This window comes from Globicephala melas, chromosome 10 (genome assembly GCF_963455315.2).
Source record: "Globicephala melas chromosome 10, mGloMel1.2, whole genome shotgun sequence".
Taxonomy (NCBI): Eukaryota; Metazoa; Chordata; class Mammalia; order Artiodactyla; family Delphinidae; genus Globicephala; species Globicephala melas.
In genome coordinates, this window is record NC_083323.1 from 62,893,930 (window position 1) to 62,906,908 (window position 12,979).

At 52.0% G+C, this 12,979-nt stretch overlaps 1 protein-coding gene across 6 annotated transcripts in view; it reads left to right on the top strand.

The window, feature by feature from the left end:
* FMNL3 (formin like 3) overlaps positions 1–12,979 on the top strand; it is a 55,343-nt gene that overhangs the window by 25,762 nt on the left and 16,602 nt on the right. For all 6 annotated transcript variants that reach the window (XM_030835146.3, XM_030835147.3, XM_030835150.3 and 3 more), the window contains exons 2-4: positions 7,661–7,744; positions 9,755–9,835; positions 10,104–10,180. In XM_030835146.3, the coding sequence (XP_030691006.2) occupies positions 7,661–7,744; positions 9,755–9,835; positions 10,104–10,180 (242 nt within the window). The remainder of the gene's footprint in view (positions 1–7,660; positions 7,745–9,754; positions 9,836–10,103; positions 10,181–12,979) is intronic.

A 12,979-nucleotide genomic window follows, 5' to 3' on the forward strand; every position in this document is an offset into this window, starting at 1 on the left:
GATTGAGCTGTGTTGGGTAGTCACAGAGTTGGATTTTGAGTCAGGTAGTAATAGGTAGGGATTCAGAAGATTGGGGAAACGTCAGTTATAAGCAAATCCTATGGCAAGAGTGGCTGTTCTGAGAGAGAGTCCAGGAGAGAATGAGCTGGTCAGAGATGCTGGGGCCAACCCAGGGAGAATCTTACCTGTGAAGCTCTTTCTTATTTAAGATGCTAAGAACAGTAGACCAAGGAGTTTAGGTTTTCTTGTGTAAATGGTAAGGAGTCAGAGAAGATTTCTGAACTGAAAAGAAACATGATTTATCTTATGTGCTAGGAAATTTAGAAATTTCATCCACATGCAGGTTGGAAGTAGGGATGCCAGCTAGAAGGTTATCCCAGAAGGTCAGGAGTGAACAAGGGCCTATCCGATGGTGGCAGTGGGAATGGAAGGGAAGGGAAGGTATGGATGAGAGACCCTGGGAAGGACACGCCCTGGGTCCTAGTGGTAATGGGCTGTGGTCTGAGGAGAGAGAAGAAGATGCCTTTTGTAGGATGTTACCCCAGAAACGTTGTGTCCTCTGTGAGGTAGCGCTGCCTATTAGGTCTCTCCTGGCGGGAGGGCAGAATGTCATGAAGAGAAGGGTTGACCTTGGTTGGCTACCGGGATAATGTAAGGCTCTGCCCCAAGACTCCTTAGCTTTGGAAAGCCAGCTGCCCCCAGCAGAATAGTTTCCATTCTGCGTAACTGGGGACTGTGTGGGTCTGGCTAACCGCGAGGAGGGGCTGAGGAGCCAGCAGATAGATCAAGTTGCTGTGGCAGTGACTTTTCAAGCTGGGGCTTGGGGCCCCTAGCTAACAAAAGTCCTTCTATCCGAGGCTGTGTGCTTCTTGACTGAGTAGGCCAGAAAGGTGTCCTTAGCCGGGGCCAGGTTACCTGCCAAGGTTACCTGATGTCAGGTATGAGGCCGACAGTGTGGCAGAGGGTAGAGCTGGGGGGCTTTGCCGGCACTGGGGTCATGGCCAACTTCCCGTGCCGGCTCAGGATCCAACGCGGGAGTGTTCCAGGGTGAAGAAGAGGCCTCGGGGGGTATAGTTGTATTTGGATAAAGCCACCTCTTTGTTTGATTGTTGCTGGCCTTCTAGGACCTCTCCTTTACCCGACTTCCCTGGTGTGAGTTGCAGAGCTCAGCCTGAGACATCTGGCGAATCCATCTCTTTTTCCTCCAGGCTGCTCAGGGACTTGGCCCGTAACTGCTCAACAAGTCATTTCTGGTTATAGAGTCATCAGTGACCACAGAAGCACGTTCTCCAGACAGGGCTCTGAAAGCTGGCTTTTCCCTGGCAGCTTGTCCCCAAAGTGATAGCTTCAAGTAAACAAAACCAGAAAGCCAGACCTAAGCCATTACAGAGACTTAAGTCAAGGAGCACCCACCCATAAGTCTAGTAGGGTAGCTTAGGCCTTGAGGAAACCGTGTGTGTGGCTAGAGCTGTGTCACACCCATGAGCCCCTATGCATGGGGCTGCAGATGGAGGGAGGTGAGGAGGGAGGGGCAGCTGTACCATTGAGGCTATGGGGTTTGGTAGCACCAGGGCAGGAAGCCTCGAGTCCAGGGAGGTGACTGCTGCTGTCCACTCCTTCCTATTCTTGAAGTGTTCATTCCACTCCATCACGGGCAGGGCTACCTCTTCCTCCAGCCAAGTGTCATGAACTGTTCTTGTGATTTCCTTTCTGCTGCAGGATATAGTTCTTCTCCCAGAGCCTTTCCCAGTTGGCTCAGGCTCATTCCAGACTCTGTCTCAAGTTATCTTCTCCAAACCTGAGCTCTGAAAAGAAGGATGGGAGGGAGGCAGGCAAGGAGAGCCATCCTGAGCTTCGTCTCCCAGGTTGGCAGCAAAGCCAGGCTTGGGCTCGGTCTGTGGGAGCTGCAGTGAGACCTGGCCACCGACCTGGTCTGCTTCCTACCCTGCATTACTCCCGCCAGTCACGGGGCTGGGGGAAGGTGTGGGTGTTTGCAGGGACTGCTGTGCTTCCCATGTCTGGACCTTCTTAATTTTCGCTCTTGGACCTTTGACCAAATTCTCTGATGTTTTTGGTTTCCTTTTGCCAGGATTGTACTTCTGGGGGGCAGTTAGGAGGAGCTGTGCTGAAACAACGAGATAAACAAACAGTGACGCAGAGGCGGCAGCAGCGTAAGCAACAGGCTGGGCCTGCCGTCTGGGCCGGCTGGGTGGAGGAGGACTCCCGCCCTGCACACTGGCCAGCTGGCTTGTGTTAAAGCGTTGGCTGAAAATAACTCTCATTGTCTGGGAGCTGCTACTGCGCAGGGCTGGCAGGTCTGGCTGTGGCCGCCAAGGGGGCCGAGGCAGCAGGGGCGGGTACCTCCCACCTCCTTGGGCTCTTGCCCTTTGGGAGCAGTGCCCAGCTGGCCACAGCTGCGTCTACTGCCCACCAGGAGAGACACGTGGAGAGTAGGCCGGGCCACTCCTAACACTCTGTCCTTTTGGTGGCTGGGCATGGCCCTTTGTGCCCAGTGTTGCCTGTTTCGCCATTGACTTGGGGGCATGAGATGTGAGGGGATCCTGGCAGGAACACAGGGCGGGAACGCAGGGCTCCAGCTGCTCCTACAGCAGTCTCCTGGACTCCCAAACCTGGGACCTCACTGCATTCTCCTCTGCCATCTGTATAATGGGCTGATCTGTGGATGCCCGAGAGGCTTTGCTGGCTGCTGTGACCCGGAGCTGGGGCTCAGCAGCATGTAGTGCCCGGGACAGTGCCTCATTTCATCTCTGGGGAAGTTCTAGACTCAGCTTCTCAGGGCTCCCCACCCCTGTGGGCTGAGCCTGGCGGCTGGGGCTGCCACACTGGGGAGAAGTGGCCAGCCGTAGGGGACTTGGTGGGGAGGAGGTTCTGAGAGGGAAGACATCAAGAAAACCACCAGCTCGCATTCTGTATTTGCTCAAAATAGACAGCCCTCGCCTGCCTTCCCTCAAGCCTCCAGAATCCCCTTCACAGGAAAGTTTCAGACATCTCTCTCCCTCTCCTCAGAGGACCTGTGCCATTTTTGTCTCTGTTCCTGAGATTTATCGTGATTGACTGGGACCAATAGAAGCAGCTGGGAATTTTGGGTGGTTCCTATTTCTGTTTGTTGGGTTTTCCCCAGGCCTGGCCCAAGGAGACTGACAGAGGCAGGGGTGAGTCGCAGCACAGGAGACACAGCTTTGAAGGAAACTCCAACCCTACCGGCATTTCCCTTCCCCTGCAGTGGGAAGGAAACGAGGAGGGGCTAACTGACCTGGGGTGCAGAGCAGGAAAGGGAAAGGAACCTCTGCGACTAGAGCCACCTCCCTCCTCCTCTGCTTCTCTGGGGCCAACAGGAGTCCGGTGGGGAGTAAGGAAGCCTCGCTTGGGGGGACTGGGCCCTTTTGCTCCCGCAGAGCCCAGGAAGGGGTTGGCCCCTGAGCAGGGCACTCTGCCTGGCCGCAAACTGGCAGTAAACCAGAGCGGCCTTGCCGGAGAAGCATCGGATCCACCCCTTTCTGCTTCTTCCTGTTGTAGGTTTTTATTATTAGACTTCTGGCTGGTTCCCTCTGATTTAGGAATTAGTCCCAGAGTTGCTTTCAGTCTGAGTTCCTCTTCCCCCTCTCTTCCCATCTCCATGGGGTCTCCCTTTCCCTCCCCAAGGATGGTGGTATTTCATTTCCTCCTAGGCTTCGAGGAAACCAGAGAGGGATCAAAGGAGGGGTAAGGGATTGCTCTGTCCCCAGAGTGTGGAGAAGCAGTGCTGAAGGAGGAGGGACAGAGGCAGAGATAGAGGGACAATCCAGGAGCCAGAGGGCAGGTCCTTGGGATGTCAGAACATTACTCAGTGTTTCTAGGAAGAGCGGGCAGGGAACTGTGTGTTCCAGACACATACGGGCCCAAAGTATTTATCATTTAATCCTCATAAAACCCTGTGAAGTCGTGAGATTATCTCCATTTTATGGGTGAGCTCACTGAGATTCTGTGACTCTGAAGAGCCTGAAGTTGATCGTGGGCTGTCTGATTCCACCTTCAGTGCCCCCTGCTCCGAGACAGCTGAACCTCCTTTCTGTTCAGCAAGGATCTCAGTGAGGAGTTAGCAAGAACTCAGCCCAACTTCTGCCTCAAGAGAGCCTGAGGTCTCTGTGGAACCACGGCAGGAAAATGTCAAGGAAACAAACCTCTGACTGAGACCAGAAGGAATCATGTCAGATTTGCTCCCTGGCTGTCCCCGGAACCCAGGAAGCTGCCCTTCCTCAGGACGTTGAGCCCTGCTGGCCTCACGCACGTTTTCTGGTGGAGGCAGAAGCCCCGATTCCCTAGTCTGGCAGGGGGAGAACTGCCAGGCCCTGGTCCTGCCCCCTAGCCAGTGGCTCCCACCCCCCAGTCAGTGATGGGCTTCTTGTGAGTGTTGCAGGCTGGGGAATTCCCCCACCCACCTCCTTCCCCATCACACTTTAGCCCCAAAGGAGCAGAGAAGACCGCCGCCATCACTGTCCAGAAAGTGCCACCCAGAACTCTGGACTGGAGGATGTGGGCCTGTGGTTGGAGCTGGTTCATGCGTCTGCCACCCATTTCCATACACTGATGTCCCTCTCGCCTGGGCATCTAAATTTTGGCCAGGTCCCTGAGGTTCCTCCTCCATGCTCTTAGGCTAGGGTTCCCCAAGGTGGTGACTCTGCTTCGTCTTTGAAGCCCTGGGGGGACGTTTTCTCACCAGTTCACCTGGTGGGGAAGTCTGAGGCCACAGCAGCTGACAGTGGGTGGCTGAGGGAGGAGGTTGGTGTAGACGGGATGTGATGTCTGTCACAGTAGCGACAAGCTCCCACCCCCGGCCCGGTCGTGTTCTTCCAAGGGAGACAACTGTTTTCTACCTTCACGGCACAGACTTGGGAGAAAGGAGCAGATGACAGTGAAGTCATCTCAGGATGCACACAGAGCCAGAACCAGGCCTGGTCTCACTTGGGCTCAGCTGGCAGAAGCCTGGCCCTGGTTAGGTGGGAGAACTTGCTCTGGGCCACCTTTGATCTTTGGGTCCCTGTTCTGTTATGGCCTCCTGCTCCTGTCCTGTTATCCACAGAGACATGCTGAGATTGGCCCTTAGCAAAGTAATTCCAGAGAGAAACATCTGGGGTTGTATTTGCCCGTCCGGCCATCCCTGCTACATCGGCAGTGGGGAGGATTCGGTTAGCCCCTCTTGCCTGCGGAAGCTCAGGCAGGTTAATAGGGCAGCAGAAACCATGGGGAGAGGTGTGAAGTGGTGGTCTCGTCCCCTTCTTTTCTTCTCTTGACCTCTTTTGTATTCCTGAGTTCTTCTACTTCTAAACACTGAGCAGAGATCCCAACGCTACTTCTTTTTTGAACCATAGTGACCCTGTTTCCAGCAAGGAGCTGGGCCCAGAGCTCAGAACCGGGACATCTTAACCATAGGTTTACCATCAACTTACTCTCCACTCAGTGCCTGTCACAGGGTTAGACATTATTGGGGGTTGGAGATCGTATGAATAGATACAGTCCTTTAGGAGCTAGATGAGCATACAACTGGCTTAATCGTATGTATGTAAATAAATGCATAATAAATAGATACATGTAACAGAAATAAATGGTGTTTAAGGATTTTCTTTTAGTTTCTTAGAAAATGGAGGCCCCACTCCCAGGATACTCCTGATGCTTTTGGAATAATGCAGGGCCTGTGTGACTCCTTGGGATCCGGGGCACACACGATTCACGTTCCCAGGGATGAGGATGTCAAGGAGTGGGTAGCGGTAAACCAAGTGGTCATGCTTCGTTTACCCGGGAGTTAAGAGCTCAACTTGGAGCAGTAGGTAAAGGAGAGAAAGATGAGAGGAAGGCCTTCCAGGTGGCCTGAGTATGCTAGGGGAAGAGGCCAGATTTGTGGGTAGTCACGTGGGTCATCAGACAGCTCTGATACTTCAGGTAGGAGATCATATCTGATTCAGGAGTTGGGGGTGGGGTGCAGGTGAGTGATCTGCCTTTGGAGGCAAGGGCTGTGACTGCCACCAAGGCAGCCGCCGGACTGGCTAGAGGAGGGCCTTGGCTGGACAGGGGTAAAAAGGGAGGGAAAGGTAGGGCTGCTGGTCTGGGTGGAGCTCACCCATGGATGCCTTGGCTTTTACTCATTTACACTTGTATTCGTTTATTCACTCAGCAAACAGTAGTGAACAAAATAAAATGACTCCTGGTCTGTCCTGTACTCTAGGTTAGACTGTCTCAACGAGGGGTTGGGACACTTTACTGTGTCTTAAGTAATTGGGAGCTGTGTCATAAGTAATTGATACTAATAATTAAAGTCCTGAAATTCTGTAAATTATTTCCTTAAAAATTTGAGCAGTTACCTTTATGTTAATGTTATGCTCATTCACTTGTATCCTGATATGAGGGAAAGGGGTAGACTTGTGACATCTGCACAGGCTGTGGGTGGCTCAGGATTCACCCATGGGCACACGTGGTGCAGGAAGCCCGCTCAGCTCTCAGACCGTGGGGGGAAATCGATTGAAGGTTGCCACTTTAGATTGGTAGCTTTCAAACTTTTTTGCCCGGTCCCATGTTAAGAAACACATTTTACAGCGTGATCTGTGTGTGTGTGTGTGTGTGTGTGTGTGTGTGTGTGTGTGTGTGTACATAACATAAAAAGAAACAAAACTTCATGAAACTTTTATTTATCTATTTTTGGCTGTGTTGGGTCTTCGTTGCTGCACGTGGGACTTTTCTCTAGTTGCGGTGAGCGGGGGCTACTCTTTGTTGCAGTGCGTGGGCTCCTCATTGTGGTGGCTTCTCTTGGAGCATGGCACACGAGCTTCAGTAGTTGCAGCACTCGGGCTCAGTAGTTGCAGTACGCAGGCCCTAGAGCACGCAGGCTTCAGTAGTTGTGGCTCGCAGGCTCAGTAGTTGTGGCTCACAGGCTCTACAGCACAGGCTCAGTAGTTGTGGTGCATGAGCTTAGTTGCTCTGTGGCATGTGGGATCTTTCTGGACTGGGGATCGAACCTGCGTCCCCTCCACTGGCAGGTGGATTCTTAACCACTGCGCCACCAGGGAAGTCTGTGAAACATTATTTATACTTCCTACTTGCAATGAATTCTGGTATCTTCAATCCTATTCTATTTTAATCTGTTCATTTTCTTTTTTTAAATTTAATTTTATTTAGAAAAAATTTTTATTGGAGTATAGTTGATTTACAATGTCGTGTTAGTTTCAGGTGTACAGCAAAGTGAATCAGTTATAAATACACATATATCCACTCTTTTTTTTTTAATTCTTTTCCCATATAGGCCATTACAGAGTATTGAGTAGAGTTCCCTGTGCTATACAGCCATTTCTTACTAGTTATCTATGTTATGTATAGTAGTGTGTATATGTCAGTCCCAATCTCCCAGTTTATCCCTCTACCCCCACCCCCTGATAACCAATCTGTTCATTTTCATTTAAAATAAAGTTACTCTTGACTGACTAAATTGATTCCACAACCTGTGGTTTGGAAAACATTGTTCAACCAAGCTTAAGCAAATATGAAGGGGAAGCAGGAGGATGGTCATGCCTCTCTGAGCCTTCCTTATGAGCCACAGAGTGTCAGGGTGAAGCCTGAGGGACCAGGCCTAAGGGAAGCCTATCAGCCCTGTTGACTCAGGTTCTCTCCTCAGAGCTCCATGAACCTGCCTCCTGACAAAGCCCGGCTCCTGCGGCAGTATGACAACGAGAAGAAGTGGGATCTGATCTGTGACCAGGTACGGGGTTTGCAGTGGGCCCAGAAGTGGGGGGTGTGTCTTGAGCTGGACGAGGCAGCAGGACCATGGGCATTGACTGCAGCTCTGGGGTTCCTTGAGGAACCCTGGCCTGGGCGTGGCATCAGTCCATGCTTACTTCCTGATCCAAAACGCCTCTCCTAACAGAGACAGGGCTGGTAGGCCAAGTTCCCCTCTAGCTGCCACAAAGAACTGTCTTGATTTCTTTCCAGTGAGCAGCAGCCTCAAGGAGGTTTGTGTAGGTCTTAGGTATAGGGTCTGCTGTGGAGGAGTTTGGTGTTTTTCCCAGCAGAGCTTGTTTCTGCCTTTCCCCAGGGTGAGGGCTGTCCCTGGCTGGGAAATTCAAAGCACCATTTTTCTCTCACTCTGCTCCAGACCTGGCAAATAGCAGGATTTTCCCCATTATTTACAGGCCTCTAGGAATGAGAAGCCCCAGTCCTCTAGTCTCCTGTTCCCAAATCTCAGAACATGAGGACTGGAAGCTCTCCCTACACGAAAGTGTTTATAGACAGAAGAGAAAATAGAGATTATCACTTAGCTCAGAATCAAGAAGTAATGCCTGCGGCCTTGCTCTTTCCCCTGCCCACATTTGAAGATCACAAGTCATGAGTTTCTGAACTCAGACAGGCCTGTCTGCACTGCTGGGAGAGTTGACTTTTAGTTCCTTACCTCTTGGGAGGTATGGGAGCACCTGGCCCAGAGTGTAGGCATTCTGTTTACCCAGCACTTTCTGATGGAGTTTTGTCATAAACATAATTTTTTTCAAGCCCTGAACAAAATCACAAAAATCACAATAGCTAACATTTACTGAGTACTTATTATGGACCAAGCACTTATATATATATATATATATATATATTTAATCCTCACAAAAACCCTCTGAGGAAGGCACTGTTACATTTTATAGAAGCAGAACCTGAGGCTCAGTAACTTGCCTTTCACTGGTAGGTGATAGAGCCAGGGCTCAGGCTGCCAACTCCATCTGTGCTAACTATTGTGCTCCTCTGCTTCCCAAGTCATGCTGCTTGACCTAAGGTAGAATCATGCTTCAGAGAACCTAGTCCAAGTCGCTTATCCAGGGAAGGCCAATTTCCTTGAATTCTGCATTAAGAGGAGTTGAGCACCTACCTGGGGTTTGGAGAACAGTAGCCCTTTGGTACTGAGTGTCTTTAATTGATAATCTCTCAGTCTTTTCTAGGTCACATAATGTCAGCTCTTTCTTAAACCTTTCCTTTTTTTCTTTCATTTGTTTTTAGGTTCTGTTTCCTAACATTATATCATTCTCCTGGACCCTCTCCATCCCCTAACTCTTCAAATATCTCCGTTGTGGAGGCCCTTACAGGACCAGAATGCTTAAAAGTTTTCCCTTGGGTCAGATGAGGGGGTTGGGCCACAATGGGGAGCCTGTGCCCTGTGTGGAAGGGGACGGAGCAGTGATCTTGCTGAAAACAGCCTGCAGCATTTGGGGTTGCTTGGATTGTGGGGGCCTGGGACCTGGGCAAGGAGCAGAAAGTGTGTTTGCACTCCTAAGCTGTGTTAACACAGCAAAACCAGTCCAGTCCCAAGTCTGGGCTCAGGGCTCAGAAAATTGACTTCTACAAGGCCTAGGTTCCCTCCCTTTCGCCTTCCTAACCGCTGTCCATTAGCTGGCTAGGAAGTGAACAACATTTCCCAATCATGTCTTTATTTTGGATGCTGTTTAGAGCTATGTAATCCCCGCATCTTCTTAGGAAGCAGCAGACTCTTAAAATAATTTTTAGTGTAGAAAAATATTTGAGGCTCAGGGAGTACTAACTGAAGGAGGAGAAGATGGCAACAGATGAGAAGTAGCTGAGGATAAGTCAAGAAGGGGAACCTATGGTTTGGATGATGTTGAGGGCCAGGTGATAACTTTAGGAGTCCCCTCACATCAAACACTGTGAGTGCCCTACTTCCTCAGCACTCCCCTCAGAACCTTGGGTGGCTGTGTACACACACGTGTTTCCCTTACAGGAACGATTCCAGGTGAAGAATCCTCCCCACACTTACATCCAGAAACTCCAGAGCTTCTTGGACCCCAGCGTAACTCGGAAGGTGAAGTGCGAGGCAGGGAGTCCCCGTTTTGCTGCCCTTTACAGTCCTGTGGGGCAAACCGTTTGACTTGGGTTGGGACTGCTTCTGAGCAATGGGAGTTGGGTTTCTGTGTTCTGAGGCCATGGCCCTGGAGTGGCTGGCTAGTAACAGAGGGAAAGACTATAACTGCCTTCTTGTATGCCTTCCCTTTCCTTTTCTACCCCTTTTGCTTGTATTGTAAAGTTGGCTTGGGGACCTCCATCAGTGACAGAAAATTCCATGTTTACAGAAGTTCAGGAGAAGAGTGCAGGAGTCAACCAAAGTACTGAGAGAGCTGGAGATCTCACTTCGTACCAACCACATTGGGTGAGTCCGATGTGACCATCAGAGCCTTTTCACCTGGCCTCTTAGGACCTGGTTTCATCTCCCTGCCACAGGGCAGATTTGCCTCTTGAATGGCTTTTATTTCCCCAGAGAGCTTCAGACGGTTCCTTTTCTGGCTTTTCTCCCCCTCAGCTCTGCCAGCTGCTGACTGGATGCTGCTGGCAAGCCTGGGGCCTCTCCTGGGGTCCTCAGCCTGTGGCTTTGAGTGGAAGACATTCCCACAGCAGCTGAGACTGGAGTCTGCCTGTGGCCTGGGGCTGGGCCAAGGGAGGCCCAGAGAAGGCTGGGGATGGAGGAGTGTGTTGCACTGGGTAGCTGAGACCTACCTAGTTCATGGACTGTTTGGTGCCCAGAAGATTATTTGCTTGATTATAAGACAATTTTAGTTCATGAGCAGAAGCAGCTTCCTGAAGTACCAGGAAAGATCTAAGGCAGTGGGGGCCAGGAGCTGAACATCTTCCGTATTCACTGACCAGGGTACTTCCAACCCATTGACGGGGCCCCTAGAAACTACATGCGTCTTTTTTGCCAGAGAAGTGGGGAACCAGGACCTGCTGAACAGACAGAGGGCTAATGCGTGAGATACAGTGAAAGACGGCTATGGTCTCAGTTTTATAAAACCGTAACCAGCCAGAGTAAATATAGTGAAAGTGAGAGAGAGAGAGAGAGAGAGTGTGTGTGTGTGTGTGTATGTATATGTATACACAAAGGACAGTGAGGGACACCTGATGGAGAACTGCAGGCAGGGCTACAGGCCTGACCGAGGGGCCTGGCATGAACATTGAGAGCTTACACAAGTGAGAAGTCGAGCCTGGGTTCGGGGTGGAGGTTTCTGGGCAGGTTCCAGGCCCAGGGTCCTAGGCTTCCTGAGAGCAGGGGTAGAAAGAGCCAAATGACATCATATGCCTTCCCCTCCTGTCCCCTCCCCAGGCTGAGGCTGCCTGGGGTTCTTATGGAGGCTACCTGTGTGCAGCCAGCTGCCTCAGCAACAGTGGTAGGGGAAATGGCACAGGAAAGAACAGGAAAGGGACAGTTCCTGGCCTCAGTAGCTGTGCTGGATGGCCAGAGTTGGCTTTCACACCTCTTCTGTGAACCAGACATTGAGAACTGACCTGCTTGGAAATGTGTAACTAGCCTTCACCTTTATATGGTGACGCTCACAGCAGGAAAAACTGCAGAGCCTCATCAGCTACCCCACGTGAGAGAGCAAGAGTGACACGGATGGCAGCTCCAGACGCCATCTCCCACCCTGCCTTGCTCCACAGGGCCTTTACCCCTCCCTGCTCCCTTCTCTCTCAGGCCCTCCTGTCTTGCTTATTAAGTCCTACTACGTGAGGATGGGGGTCCGCTTTTCTCAGGAGAGGGCCACAGAGCAGTGCAGGGCAGTCCCCTCTGCCTGCCCCTTCTACCTGGCGCCAACCCCCCTGGCCACTGGCCAGGAGCTGGGGCCAGAGCAGCATGGTTCCCAGGCCCGGGCCTCTTGGCGGTTGGCACACAAGCTAGAGGTCTGGACCTGGTCGTTGGTTCCCAGGAGCAGCTTAGTGTCTGGCATTTTAGGAGCTCCTGTCATCCGGACTGTGGCTTCTCTGGGAGAGTTATGTGGGAGGGCCCGGATCCGTCCCGGATTTTGGGGCAGGAGGAGTTTGTCAGGCTGTCAGGCTGGGGTGTGGGTGCTTCAGGGCAGTGGGAGCCCAGGGCAAGGTAGGGAGAGGAGGATCTTGCTTCGGCAGCAGCCCGATCAGCCCCAGGCCTGCAAAGATGGGAACTCGGGCCTGGAGTGGGCGGGCTGGGAAGTAGGATTCCAGAGCCTCTCCTGCTCCTCCTCTCCCTGGTTTGTATTGGTTTGCGGCCTTGCCTAAGTGCCCTTTAACCTCTCCTCAAAGTGTCAAGATCCCGAAAATAGCAGTGTAGACTCAGACAGGAAATGAGAAGGGGGTGGGGAGCTGGAGCGCAGACAGACAGGAAACGGGAGGCCTGTCGGCCCCCAGAGAGGAAGCTAACTTCAGGCAGCTCTGGTGTCAGTCAGCCGCAGCCAGAGCCTGCTGCCAGATCTTAGCCGGGCCTGGTGCTCTGGCCCGGCCTCTCTCTGTAGCCCGGGGTGTGGCCATCAAACATGGCGCTGGTGTTCCAGCTGTGGGGGAGAAGCGGCCTTGCAGGGCTGTTTGGCGCAGCTGGCCTAGAAGGACACCTGGACGCTCGGAGGGAACAGAGCACAGGAGAGTCAGGGTTCATCCTGAGAGTTTTATGTCTCTCTGGGTCCTGTATGTCTATAGGACAGGAATGAGCCTGTCCTGTAACAGTCCTGGGACTCGCTCCTGACTTTCCTTCCAGGGATGTCTGAGTTCAAAAGGCCTGAAGGCAGAAAGGTGAACATGCCCCGGTCCACTGTCTTTAGGGTGCCTAGTTGTCTTCCCTGCTGCCTCCCTGGTTCACCCTCTTAGTGGCCAGAGCCATTCTGGGGTTACTTGAGTTCCTGACTGTCCCCGCATCCTTTTCCTATTCTGCCAGACTCACCCTGACAAAACGCTGCAGTCCCACGTATTCCTCTGCTCACTACTTCCCAAAATACCTTTCCTTGAACTTGGTGGAGAGTCTTTTGGCCCAGTATGCCTCTGTTCCGGACTCTCTTTGACGCTCCCTGCCTGTCTTTTAACTGAGACTTCGGTCAAGTCAGGGACCTGCTGGCTTCTGTCAGGAACAGCTCTGCACGAGGGCTACAGTAAATGCTCTGTCTAACCTCAATTCCTCCCAGGAACGTGGCATCAGGACAGTGCACCCAGC